Consider the following 13558-nt stretch of genomic DNA (forward strand, 5'->3'; position numbering starts at 1 on the left):
AAAGAAAGAAAATTGTAGGCCAGTTAGCCTGACTGCAGTGGTTGGGAAGATATTGAAGACCATTATTGAGGTTTTATGGTTCTTGGAGGCACTTAATTAAAATAGGCCACAGTCAGCATGACTTCCTTAAGGGGAAATCTTGCCTGGCAAATCTATATAAATTCTTTGAGGAAATAACAGGCAGGATAGACAAAGAAGAATCAGTGAATGTTGTTCACTTGGATTTTCAGAAAGCCTTTAACAAAGTGCCATTCATGAGTCTGCTAAACAAGATGGTATTACAGGGAAAATGTGAACATGGATAGAAGATTGGCTGACTGGCAGGAGGTAAAGAGCAAGAAAAAAGTTGGACTTTTCTGGTTGGCTGTCACAGACTGAGGGGGTTGGAGTTGAGACCAATTCTTTTTACGGTATATACCAATAACTTGGATGATGGAATTGATAGATTTGTGCCTAAGTGTGTGGATGATATTAAGATTGGTGAGGGGGCAGGTAGTATTGAGGAAGCAGGAAGTCTGCAGAAGGACTTAGACAGATTAGAAGGATGAACAAAGAAGTGGCAGATGGAATACAGTGTAGGGAAATGTATTTACATGTTGGTACAAATGGCATTGATACAAGGGATGAGGCCTTGCAGAATTAATATAGACAGTTGGGCAAGATATTAAAGATATTAAAATACACAGCCTTGAGAGCACAAGGACTTAGGAGAATGGGCAAGATTGTGGCAAATGGAATACCATGTTGTAAAATGCATGGTCATGCACTTCAGAAGAATGGAGCGAAATTCCAAACACCTGAGAAGCAAAGGGTCTTTGTGCAGAACACCTTAAAGGTTAACTTGCAGGTTGAGTTGGTGGTGAGGAAAACAAATGCAATGTGGAGGCCGTTGATGGGTGTAATTAAGGCAGAAATTGATGGGCTCTTGATTGGCCACAGCATCAAAGCTTACGGGGAGAAGGCCGAGGACTGGGGCTGAGGAGGGGGAGAAAAAGCCCTTCAAGAGCGCAATAGCAAATATCAAAGAACAGCATGTTCCTGTTGGGGCAATGAGTATACTTGGTAAGTTTAGGGAACCACGGCTGATGAGAGAGATTGACAGTCTTGTCAAGAAAAAGAAACAAGCATACATTGTGTTTAGGAGGTTGGGAATGAGCGATTCCCTTGATGACTAGAAAAAGATTAAGAATATTCTTGAGGGAAATCAGAAGGGCAAAGGGAAGGTATGAGATGCATCTGACAGGTAAGGTTAAGGAACATCCCAAGAGATTCCACAGCTAGAATAGGAATAAAAAGTTGGCAATAGCAAGAGTAGGTTTCCTTGGAGACCAGCAGGCCTGTCTGTGTCTGGAGTTGCAGGAGATGAGTGGGAATTTTAACAAATATTTCTTCTCTTCAGTAAACACTGAGAAATCAGGGCTGCTCAGGAGATAAGCAGAGATGTAGTGGAACAAAAGGACTTTAGAAGTACAAGTGCCACTGTTCCCTGTAAGATGCAAGGGTGCGCGGCCGCACAGTGACTGCAATGCTCCCATGCATGTAGCTTTCGTTGTTTCACAGCTGGAATTTTATTTTATATAATGTTTTATTAAAGTGCCACGCAGTTTTCAGGCCATGTGTAAAAAAAAATCCTTCTCAGAGTAATGATTGGTCCACGCAGCTGTGTAAAAAAATAAGAGGAAACGTGTTGAGAGATGAAAATGGCATGAAAAGGGGGCCTTCATCAGCCAGGGCAGTGAGTTTAGGAGTAGGGACATGAAGTTGCAGCTGTTTCAGTCATTGGTGAGTCTGTACATGGAGAACGGTGTACAGTTGTGGTTGCTCTGTTATAGAGAGATGCAGGTTCAACTAGAAAGAGTGCAGAAAAGATTTGAGGAGAGGGCATGAGTTATTGGGACAGGTTAATCAGACTAGGTATTTAATTCTTTGTACATAATGAGAGACACTGATCATGTGGGTAGTCAGAGGAATTTACCCCAGGGCTGAAATGGCTAGCACTAGAGCACACAGTTTTAAGGTGCTTGGAAGTAGGTACAGAGGGGATGTCAGGGCTATGATTTTTTTTTATAAATGCAGAGAGCGGGCTGCTAGCGACGGTGGTGGAGGCAGAAACAATAGGGGCTTTTAAGAGGCTCCTGGATTCGTACATGGAGCTTAGAAAAATAGAGGGCTATGGGCAAGCCTATGTAGTTCTAAGGTAAGGACGTGTTTGTGGACCGAAGGGCCTGTATTGTGCTGTAGGTTTTCTATGGTTCTATAGGAGAATGAGAGGCACAGATAAGTGGATGGTAGCAGGCTTCCCCCAGAGTAGGACAGTAGGGCATAGATTTTGGGTGAGAGGAGAAAGATTTAAGAGACGGGCGGGGCAACTTTTATACACAGAGGGTGGTAAAGTATATGGATGAGCTGCCAGAGGAAGTGTCCGAAGCAAGCATTATAGCTTAAGAGGCCTTTGTTCCATAAATCAATCAATCAATCAATCAATCAAGTGTCTTAATATAGGAGATTCTTTTTTTCCCTGTATCCATTTGGATTCCCATTTATATATAAAATCTTCTGGTATATTTTCTCCTATCTTATCTAATTCTATTCTAATCCATGCTGGTTTTTCTTCATAAAAAAAGACGCAATAAATAAGGTAAATATGGACGATGAGATAAAGAAATCTTTATTAACAAAAATAACTTTAATTCAAAATAGGCTTATTCCTTTTACAATGGATAATAAACTTTTACATAATTGGTTCCAAAAGGGGATTAAATATATAGGTGATTGTTTTGAAGGTATATTGATGTTGTTTGATCAATTAAAAAATAAATATAAAATATCAAACAACACTCTTTTCTGTTATTTTCAATTAAAGGCTAATTTACAAGAAAAGCTGGGTCAAACAATGTTGATGCCAAAACCTAGTGAAATAGAAATATTAATTCAAAAAGGAAAAATTAAAAAATTTACATCCTGTATGTACAATTTGATTCAAAAACAGACAATTAAATAAGGAATTCATAAATCAAGACAAAAATGGGAATCTGATTTGAATATTAAAATTGATGGAAAAAATTGGTCAAGATTATGTTCTGATAGTATGAGAAATACAATAAATGTTCGACTTAGATTAGTACAATATAATTTTTTACATCAATTATATATAACACCACAGAAAATAAATAGATTAAATTCAAATATGTCTGACCAATGTTTTCGATGTAATCAAGAAATTGGTCCTTTTTTACATTCTACTTGGTCTTGTTTTAAAATTCAATCATTTTGGATAAATCTAAGACTTTTATTGGAACAAATTACTGGAGTACAACTCCCACATAGTCCAATATTATTTTTATTAGGAGACATTGAAGGGTCAATACCTAAACTTAAATTAAATAAGTATCAGAAAAAAATTATAAAAATTGCATTGGCTGTAGGCAAAAAAGTTATCACAATTACTTAGAAATCTGATTTATATTTAACTATGGATCGTTGGAATAATGAAATATATAGTTGTACTCCACTTGAAAAAATTACATATAATCTAAGAAATGAATATATATTTTTGAAAATTTGGCTCCCATACCTACAAAAGATAGGATTAAATACATAGGTCCTTTGAAGATAAAATTATAAAGTAATTGGGGAAAGTAAAAATTATTTTGAACTCCGTGGAGCATGTGGGGATCCTCTGATATCCAGGCAATCTTTCTCTTCTTTCTTTAGACAAGGGTTAGGAGGGAGGAAGGAAGGAAGGAAGGAAGCTCGGAAGGTCGGTCGGTCTTTGAACAGCTCCGGGCTTAGGGGATATAGGCCGAACGCAGGAAAATGGGACTAGACGAGTGGGCACCGAGGTCGGCAAGGTCTCGTTGAGCTGTTGAGTCTGTATCGGTACTGTAATACTCCAAGCCACTCTCGCAGCCAGTCAGACTTACTGCACACAGTACAAACCAGCCGCAGAGTTTAGCCGTCAATGCGAACAACTTAAAGTGAACGATAAGGAGCAGAGGCTATGGCAATTAGAATTTTCAGGTGAAACCAGAAAGGAGTCGAGCCTCTGAAATATTTACATAATTCAAAAAAAATGTCTAGTGATTAGAATGCACATTTAAAATGTACTTTGAGAATAAACAATTCGTCACGCATTGTCATGTACGTCAATGTTCCATTTACACCTCAGACAACAAAAGGGGTCATTTCGGGAGAACATTTTGTAAATTCTAATCTTTTATCAAATGGGTTAGTTCCTTTGATTTATTGAAAACGCTTCAGACTAACGGAGGCGTGTTCCTATTCCCTCCCACTCACGCCTCTTCCATTTCCGCTGAACCAAGCCTGCTTCTCGCTTTCAGTGTAAGGAAACACGATCGCCGTCTCTCCGTCACCAACACGGCAGAATCAAGCTGCTCACGCCCATTTAAAACCAAATCGTCACGAGATCTCTGTAATGTAAGCCGAACGGGTCCTACCCCTGCAGCCCTCGTATTTCACAGCCCGATTCACACTCACACTCTTTATGCACCCCTACCTTTTATTTTCGCATTGCCTGTTCTGGAACAGAGCACGTCCAGGTCTCATTTCTCTGCACCTCCTGTAACTACAGCTTACCTGCTTTGCACCGTGTTTGCCTGCCATTCAGACACTTTGTAAGTATCAGTTCGATGTGAAAATGCCCGGAAATATCTGATGCTTTTGCAGACTTTTTAAGACATAACGATGCGCCTCGCTCCCTATCAGCTTCATCTTTCCCAATCTAACAATGATTCCATTCTAAACAAAGAGGCGCTCTAGATAAAGCCACGCAGCTTCTTTTACTGAAACACCACGCACAAGGCATTTCCACGATAAATCTAAACAGTCCTCGTTGCAACACGGGCCATTTGCGTTTATGATCAAGACTCACGCACATCGTTTACCTTCATGTTAATTCGCCTGAAGAGTAGTGAAGCAGAGAGAAGGTAACATTATCCCTCTTCTCATACTGTTCTGGTCCAGGGCTGTGGTAATGATCTATTAATATTAATGCAACACTCAGCTTCTTCACAGCAACAGTGAGACTATCGTCTAGCAACAAGCTCATTTCCGTCTATTTCATTGTCGGGGGCCACTGAAGGGCGCATGATTTGAGCTACAGTTCTTCTGTTAACATATAAAATGCTGGAGGAACCCAGCAAGTCAGGCAACATCTATGGAAATAAGTTAACAGTCGCTGTTCCGGGTCGAGACCCTTCAGCAGAACTGGACAGGAAGAAGAAAGACGTCAGAATAAAAAAAATGGGGGGGGTGTGAAGGAGGACAAGCTAAAGGTGACAGGTGATGGTAGGTGGGTGGGAAAGGTGAAGGGCTGCCTCTGTTGAGAAAAGGAAGTCGTCAGGGAATCGCGAACAATGCTCACTCTTCATGAGCTGGACACAATTCCTTCTGTTCCTCAGCACTCATTTTAACAACCAACGGGGAAAATTAACAGGTACACCGCACCCCGGTAAGAAAATACTCCCCACTTGTAACGATCCCACTCAGTTCCTTCTAATACTAGCTTAGAGTAATTTAATTTGAAACCCGAAATGTTTTAAATCTGAAACCTGGCATGATCTTAACAAGCAAACACGAGGAAATCTGCAGATGCTGGAAATTCAAACAACACACACAAAATGCTGGTGGAACACAGCAGGCCAGGCAGCATCTATAGGGAGAAGCACTGTCGACATTTTGGGCCCAGACACCAGCATTTTGTGTGTGTTGTTATGATCTTAACAACTGCATGCAGAAAGAACTTATCTGCTTCTAAAGCAAACTTCCAGTGTTATTCCAATCATAAGCAGTCGTTGCTTTATATAAACAGTGAATGCAAGGTCCCCACAGTGACCTGCTGAAAGGTTCAAAGCTTCATTTATTATCAAAGTATACAACTCTGAAATTCTTCTTCTTCAGATAGCCACGAAGAGAGAAAACAACAGCAACATGGTCATCAATCCCCAAATCCCCCCTCACCATCCAAATAAAAAGCAGGAACATCAACCTCCAAATCCCCCACCCCTGCACAAAAAAAACGAGACAGATCCAGTAAAAACATAGAATATACAAAACTGGAAAACGTTCTATTATCCAAGTCCACATCATGTCCAAACGACAGCAAACCTCTAACATTTCTCCTTGCCTTGTGCCTCCCGGAATCATCATGGAGACAGCAAAGCACTGGATCACCCAAATGATCTCCAGTCTCCACTGGCTCCCACAGTTCAGGAAACACATTCAAGACAAAAGACATTAAAAAAGTGAAATAAATACTTCCATGGTCTATCCAGAAGGCGTCAACTGATCGTGGGAGCACTGTACGGAGGCACCAACTAGACTGTAGAGAAAAGTTCAACCCCACAAACAAATTCCTTGAGCAGAGGAAACGGTTTCAGACTTAAGGGATGCAAAACAGTATCATCAAACCAAAAGAAAATCAACATTACGACATAGTCACGAATATCCATATGCCCGTTTGCCTTACTACTCAATAGGTCAACAACACAAGATTATAAAGCATAGCAGTAGAATTCGGCCCTTCCGGTCTGCTCTGCTGTTACATCATGGTCAATTTAATTTCCCTCTCAAACTCATTCTCCTGTCTTCATTGCATTAATCCCTTCACTTTGATGACAGTATTGCATTATTGTGGAGTATTAAGGCCAGCCCTGTACACATCACATCTTCCCTTGAACAGCAACTCAACTTCCCTTACTGTACCATAGCCACATTGACATGTTTTGCAATCCACCTCCAGTATTTTTTGATAGGTCATAATTTTAAAGAGATAATTGGCATTGCCCAGGTGCATATGTTTGAATGGCCTGTGTGTTTGGAGTGGGGAGTTGGGCTCAGAAGGAAGATACGTGGATAGACAGTTATACCAGAGCTGGAGAGGTCCAGTAGCAATTTGCGGACCAAACCAGAATACTGTTTCACAAAATGAACAGGATGTACAGACTAAACACACTTTTGGAGGTTGTCATGTCTAAGAAAGGGTGAGAATCTATATAGTTCTGTAGTATACTCAGAATATGTAAAGAACTTAGAAACAACTTAATCAAATAAGTAAATTACCACTAATTATGCATAACTAGATGGAAGCTAGGCACTGCAAAATTAACATTACCATACACTAGAACCAGACTAGCATAAGATGAGGGATAATTTTTCAATACTGCTTTCTCTCTGCTTCACTAAGTAATACATACAAGTAATACTTTATCACTGACAATCAAAGCAGATGCCCCTCAAGAATGTGTGCTTAGGCCACTGCATTTCTCATGACTGCGTGGCCAGGGACAGCTCAAATGCTGTCTACATATGCACAGATGTCACTGCTGTAGTTGCCAGAATCTCAGATGGCGATGAGATGGCGTTTAGAAGCAAAATAGTTCAGTTGCTGAGTGGTGTTGTAACAATAACCTTGCAACTTATGTCAGCAAGACAAAGGAATTGAGTGTGAATTTCAGGAAAGGGAACTTGGGCTCAGACCTCAGAACTGGCAAGGACATGACGTAGCTATAGGACTGGACATGGCTTGGGTTCTTCGAGGCTCGGCTACGGGACTAGGCGAGGCTCGGGTTCTTCGGTAAAACTTGACAGCAATGCAGGCAAGGCTTCAGGAGGAAGGTGAAGGGAACAGTCCAGCAGATGAAGCTGAACCCAGGAGCTATTTATGTAGCCAGCTCAAAATGAGAATCAGGTGCCTCAATTAGAGCACCCAACAGAACAAGGGAAAACTGGAAAACCTGGAATAAGGGACAAAGGACTGGACCGTGAACTGGAGTGCAGACTTCACGGATTGGACCATGAAACTCAGAGGATCTATCCAGGGCCCAACCTACTGATATAATCACATAGAAGTACGCCAATGACTATACTTCATTACGAGATTGTGGAGAACTGGTAAGTCACCAAAGTATCTAGCTAATTTCTACAGATGTCCATGGAGGACATTCTGACTGGTTGTATCGCAACCTAGTATGGGGGTTCCAATGCCTCAAGGACTGAAAGAAGCTGCCGTGGATTGTAGACTCAAGCAGCTCAATTGTGGACAGAAGCCTCCCCATCATCAAGTACATCTTCACAACCTGGTGTCTCAAGAAGGCTGTCATTTAGGACCCTCACCATCCAGGAGAAACCCTGTTTTCATCACTACCATCAGGGGGGAGGCACAGGGGCCTGAAGACCTACAATCAACATTTTAGGAACAGCTTCTTCCCCTCTTCCATCAGATTTCTGAATGGTTCATGAAGCCACGAACACTATCCTGCTCCCCTTCTTTTGCACTATTCATTTTTTATTGCAATTTCTAGAAATGTTTAATGTCTGGCACTGTACTGATGCCACAAAACATCAAAGTTCACAATATACAGTATGTCAGAGATAATAAACCTGATTCTGATAGTCTGCCAGGTCAGATGCAAGATCTTAGACACCAAATACATAGACAGTAAAAAGAAACAAACCCTTAAACATATCCTACCAACATCTTGATCATCAGTGGCAGGCTGGTGCTATGATTACTGGAAACACATCTGAAAATAGAAATCCTCAAACAGAAAAGGACCATCAGCCCCGTCAGATCCTTGAATGAACTGTTGAGTGATCAATTCTACACTCCCCAGTATCTGGTTGGTTATTTACCAAAGGATGCCACAGAACAGACAGCAAACAGAAGAGGCAATATCATGGTCAATAATTCAGTTACAGTTGAGAAAAACAGCAACAAAATGGATCAGATTTAGACTGTCCTATCTTCTTGGAGAAGGGACAGCAGAAGAAGACACTTTGGAAATTGTAATTAAGTTCTCAGAAAACCCTGCGACAACACAAGAACACATTAAAGCAGAGATGCCAGGACATGAAGCAAAAGAGAAGATCCCTCAAATCTGGGACTCAAAGCTAAATGAGGCAAAACACCAAGTGGCTTCATGGGTAGTGCCCTGTGCAAGGTCTAAGCATCATCCTTGCAATTAAACCTTTCAATTAAGCCAAGAATATCTTTCACCAGCTGTCAGTCATGTGACTAATTCAAATGGGAATTATGGTAAGTGGAGCTGCGCTTGTACCTAACATTAGTAATGTTTTTACAAAGGTTGACAATAAATACCCAGGAGATTCAGGCAGGTTGTAATGAAGTTGGTTAATATACATGAAGCTATATGTTACATCAGCTGGTATAAAGCCATTATAAGAGGAAGTGCAAAGTGGGGGTACTCTTGCCATCATTTTTATAGAAGTTCAGAAAACAAAGAGCAGAAAGAGAAATAAGACCAATAAGTTGAAGAGAAACACAGCAGATGACACAGCATCAGTGGAAAAGAAAAGAGACCAAGTGTTTCAGGACAAAAATCCTTTGTCATGGCATGGTGACAATGAGTACCTTTATGGGCATACAATTCCAGATCATGGGAGTTCTGTGTTCATAAAAGTGTGTTCCCTCTTGAGATGGGAAGATGAGAGAGATGTACAGACATATTGAAAATACCAATCACAATAAATGGTATTGGCTGTTACAAAAGAACACTCAAGTATCTAAGCAATTAATTCAAACATATCAGGCTTTATTTTTCATGACAAGCCCACCATGTTAAACACAATCATTGTATTCATTCTAATGGTGTTCAGCAATGGACACAAAGACCTCTTCAGAAAACTTACTAGCTCACATAGCCACTCTGCCACATTCTTCACAATGGTAATTCAGTGTATATACCCTTTCTATACTGTGATAATTGTTAATAAAATGTCAGTAATTCTCTAGACTATGGTGCAAACAAATGAACTGACTCAATTTGATTCACCCATTTTATTGCATTCTTAGAACATAGAACAGTGCAGCACAGGACTGCTCTTCAGCCCACAATGTTGTGCTGACTGATATAAACCTACACTACAATCAGCCTTTCCCTCCATAACCCTCCACTTCTCTTACATCCATGTGCCTTTCTAAGAGTCTCTGAAAAGTCCCTATTGTTTCAGCCTCTACCACCACCCTTGGCAGTATTTTCCAGGCACCCCCCCCCCCTCAAAACTCTCCTCCACTCACCTGAAAAGGATATTCTCTAGTACTAGCCATTCCCAACCCTGGGGAAAAAAGGCACTGGCTGGCCTACTCTATCAAATCGCCTATCATCTTCTTTCGCTCCAAAGAGAAAAGCCTTAGCTCACTTAACCTTCCTTCATAAGACATGTTCTTCTGCTTTTTTATATTCTTTTTCTTTATCTCTGCAATCAAATTTTCATTCCTTTTCTTAATTTTTTTCTGTAACATATCTGACTTCAATCAAAATTCAAAATGAAAATAGAAAATGCTGGAACTACTCAGCAGGTCAGGCACACCTGTCATTACAGAAAAAGAGTCATCTCAAAGACCTTATGCAAACAATGAATTTCCTCCTTGGTGCTCCCTCATTCTGAGGATGTTATAAATTAAAAGTGCAGGTTGTTAGTTCTATCATCAAACATATTCCCACCTATGTTGTCACTTCTTTAACAACTCACAGAAGGGTAAAGAAAAATGTCAAGTATTGACATACTGTGAAAATGTCCTGTTCCACCATGGTTTGACCAATGAAAATTACATAAGTAGCCCATCACCAGTGCTATTTTTGCCTTTCAAAACCAAGTTAAATACAACCAATTATTTTAATTCTAATAACTTGAATCCACAACTGTCTAAATCTGCAAAATATTACTATTTATCAGTTGAAGTGTGGCCAATACATCAAGTTTCAATTTGTATCTATCAATTCTACAGTTCTAAAATATATACTGATAGCTTGAACAACTTCTTCTACTGACTTTAATTGTTTATTAAATGGTTAAAATAATATTTGTGACATGCATGTCCCAGTTTTAAAATATATTGTTCTTAAATCTCAAAACTAAAACCAGAAGAAAATTCACCAGAGGAAAAGAAGATGTCAGAATTTTTGTGGGACTAAATTCACGCCTTACCCTTATGAATATGAGGCTAAGCACAGCTCCAATGTCATATTTAAGTTTGCTGTCAACACCGCTGTTGGAGGCCAAATCAAATGTGGCTATGAATCATCATATAGGAGGCAGATTGAAAATCTGACTCAGTAATTCGACAACAACTTTTTACTCAACGCCACCAAGACCAAGGAGCTGAGTAGTGACTTTAGAAGGAGAAAACCAGAGATCCATGCGCCAGTCCTCATTGGAGGATCAGAGGTGGAGAGGGTCAGCAACTTTAACTTTCTCTGTGTTATTATTTTGGAACACCTGTCCTGGGCCCAGCACTTAAGTACAATTGCAAGGAAAGTACAGTAGTGCCTCAACTTCCTTAGGAGTTTGCAAGGATTCGGCATGACAGCTAAAACTTTAACAAACTTCTGTAGCTGTGTAGTGGAGAGTGTATTGACTGGCTGCATCACAGCCTGGTATGGAAACACCAATGCCCTTGAAAGGAAAATCCTACAAAAAGTAGTGGATACGGCCTAGCCCATCATGAGTAAAGACTTCCCAACCATTGAGCATATCTACTTGAAACACTGTCACAGGAAAGCAGCATCCATCATCAGGGATCCTCACCACACAGGACAGGCTCTATTCTCACTGTTGCCATCAGGAAGCAGGTACAGGAGCCTCAGGACTTACACCACCAGGTTCAGGAATAGTTACAATATTTGAACCAAAGGGGATTATTTTATTCAATTTCGCTTGCCTCATCATTGAAATGTTTCCACAACCAATGGACAAACTTCAAGGACCCTTTATCTCATATTCCCAACATTTATTGCTTATTTATTTATTATTATTAGTTTAATTTTGTACTGGCACAGTTTGTTGTCTTTTGCACACTGGTTAAACACCCAAGTTGATGTGATCTTTCAATGATTCTGTTATGGTTATTATTCTTTAGGTTTATTGAGTATGCCCACAAGAAAATTAATCTCAGGGTTGTATATGGTGACATGTACGTACACTGATAATAAATTTAATTTGAACTTTACTTACATCAGGTAGACTGGTCATATCAAGTTTCAGACTATGCTCCCAAGTTTCAGAATGCCTGGGATCCACACAATGACTTGCTTGCTCCAATTCTATATCTCTGCCTTCCATAAGTGAATGGGCAGAGAATGATGATGTACTGGAGCACCTTATAGAAGAGCAACTGGATTCCCTGTTCTGAAGTTTTGTGGTCATTGACTGCTTGACGTTTTCAGTGGAGGCTATGGCCTGCAGTTGACATCCCTCTTTGTGCCTGTGTGTGTCAGAATGCTCTGACGGTGGTTCCCCAGTGATGTGATCGAGGCAAGATATTTGCCCACTTATGGCGTTAGAATCCTGTTCCTTCTCTATAGTCATGGACTCTACAGCATGACCACAAGAGGACTTGCCTTCAAGCTCATCGCCTATAACGGATTCCACTATGTCTACATCAATTTGTTTATCCGTGCATTCCACATCACTTTGTTTGTGTATATTAGGCATACTCAATGAATGGCTTTTCACTCCCTGAAGACTGTCAGCAAATGAGGATTTCTCCTGAAATGAATGAAGGAAGTGCAACAAAAACATATTTTCCACTGTTTCCATTTTCTTTGATGATTTCTCCACAATCTCTGTGCAACATCGAGATCTCTGTCTAGAACCAATTTGAGGGAATGCTTGTTTTTTGCTGATATTTGGTGTTCCAGGCTCATCATCACTATAACAGGACTCTGCTCTGTTACAACTTTGCAACTTTCTATTTTGACATTTCAAGCTCATCCCTTGGTTGTCATTGCCAGTCCTGGGTAGCAGTGCTGATTTGGTTGAAGTAATATTTGTGAATGCAGAAGAGTCTTCGAGAATCTGTTGACTTGCAGATTTCTGGGCAGCTGCCATGTTCAGTTGAGAAAGTCACCAAACCACGTGTTAATTCTTCTAAAAAGAAAGAGAGATGTACATGGTCAAAGAAACACCATCTTTCTAATGCCAACTCATTTCCTGTCCACTACCAGGAAGTACGTGTAATAAAAAAGGAAAGTTCTTCGCATTTTAGACATTAATCTCCTGTCAGCAATATTTTATTTCGAACCCAATCTCCCAGAATTTCTCCATGACACAAGTGCCTTTCTACACATTGGATGGTTCACCTAAAAACTGCAGCGTTCTCTACTGCCAGTCCCATGAATGAACTGGATCCAAAAGTACGATAATCAACCCGGTCAGACCCAAGCCTTGCAATGTTTCATCACCACCAAATGATGAATCAGAGCCTCCGCAAACAAAAGAAAATCTGCAGATGCTGAAAATCTGAACAACACACACAAAATGCTGCAGGAACTCAGCAGGCCAGGCAGCACCTATGGAAAAAAGTACAGTCAATGTTTCAGGCAAAGACAGTTCAGCAGCACTAAAAGAGAGAAAAAAAACAGGGTCTCCAAACTTGCCCCAATTCAAAACTAAAACTGTGTTTCTGCATAACACAATCTGAAGGGGTAATAACATGGTCTTCTTATTCAATCAGCATGCTCTCTGGTCTTTTATGTGTCAATTAACTGCGGTGTAGGAACATTTGGGCTGTTTTGTA

The 13558-nt window shown here is 40.3% G+C and overlaps 1 protein-coding gene across 8 annotated transcripts in view; it reads right to left on the reverse strand.

Annotated features, from left to right (window-relative positions):
• LOC132393204 (uncharacterized) overlaps nucleotides 1-13558 on the reverse strand; it is a 77733-nt gene that overhangs the window by 28959 nt on the left and 35216 nt on the right. For 5 of the 8 annotated variants that reach the window (XM_059968167.1, XM_059968162.1, XM_059968164.1 and 2 more), the window contains exon 2: nucleotides 11995-12909. In XM_059968167.1, coding sequence (XP_059824150.1) covers nucleotides 11995-12870 — 876 coding nt within the window. In that variant the 5' untranslated portion in view covers nucleotides 12871-12909. Of the gene's footprint in view, nucleotides 1-4904; nucleotides 5172-11994; nucleotides 12910-13558 lie in introns of those variants that run through there. The other 3 variants (XM_059968169.1, XM_059968168.1, XM_059968163.1) reach the window with 2 other exon arrangements.

This window comes from Hypanus sabinus, chromosome 4 (assembly GCF_030144855.1).
Source record: "Hypanus sabinus isolate sHypSab1 chromosome 4, sHypSab1.hap1, whole genome shotgun sequence".
Classification (NCBI taxonomy): domain Eukaryota; kingdom Metazoa; phylum Chordata; class Chondrichthyes; order Myliobatiformes; family Dasyatidae; genus Hypanus; species Hypanus sabinus.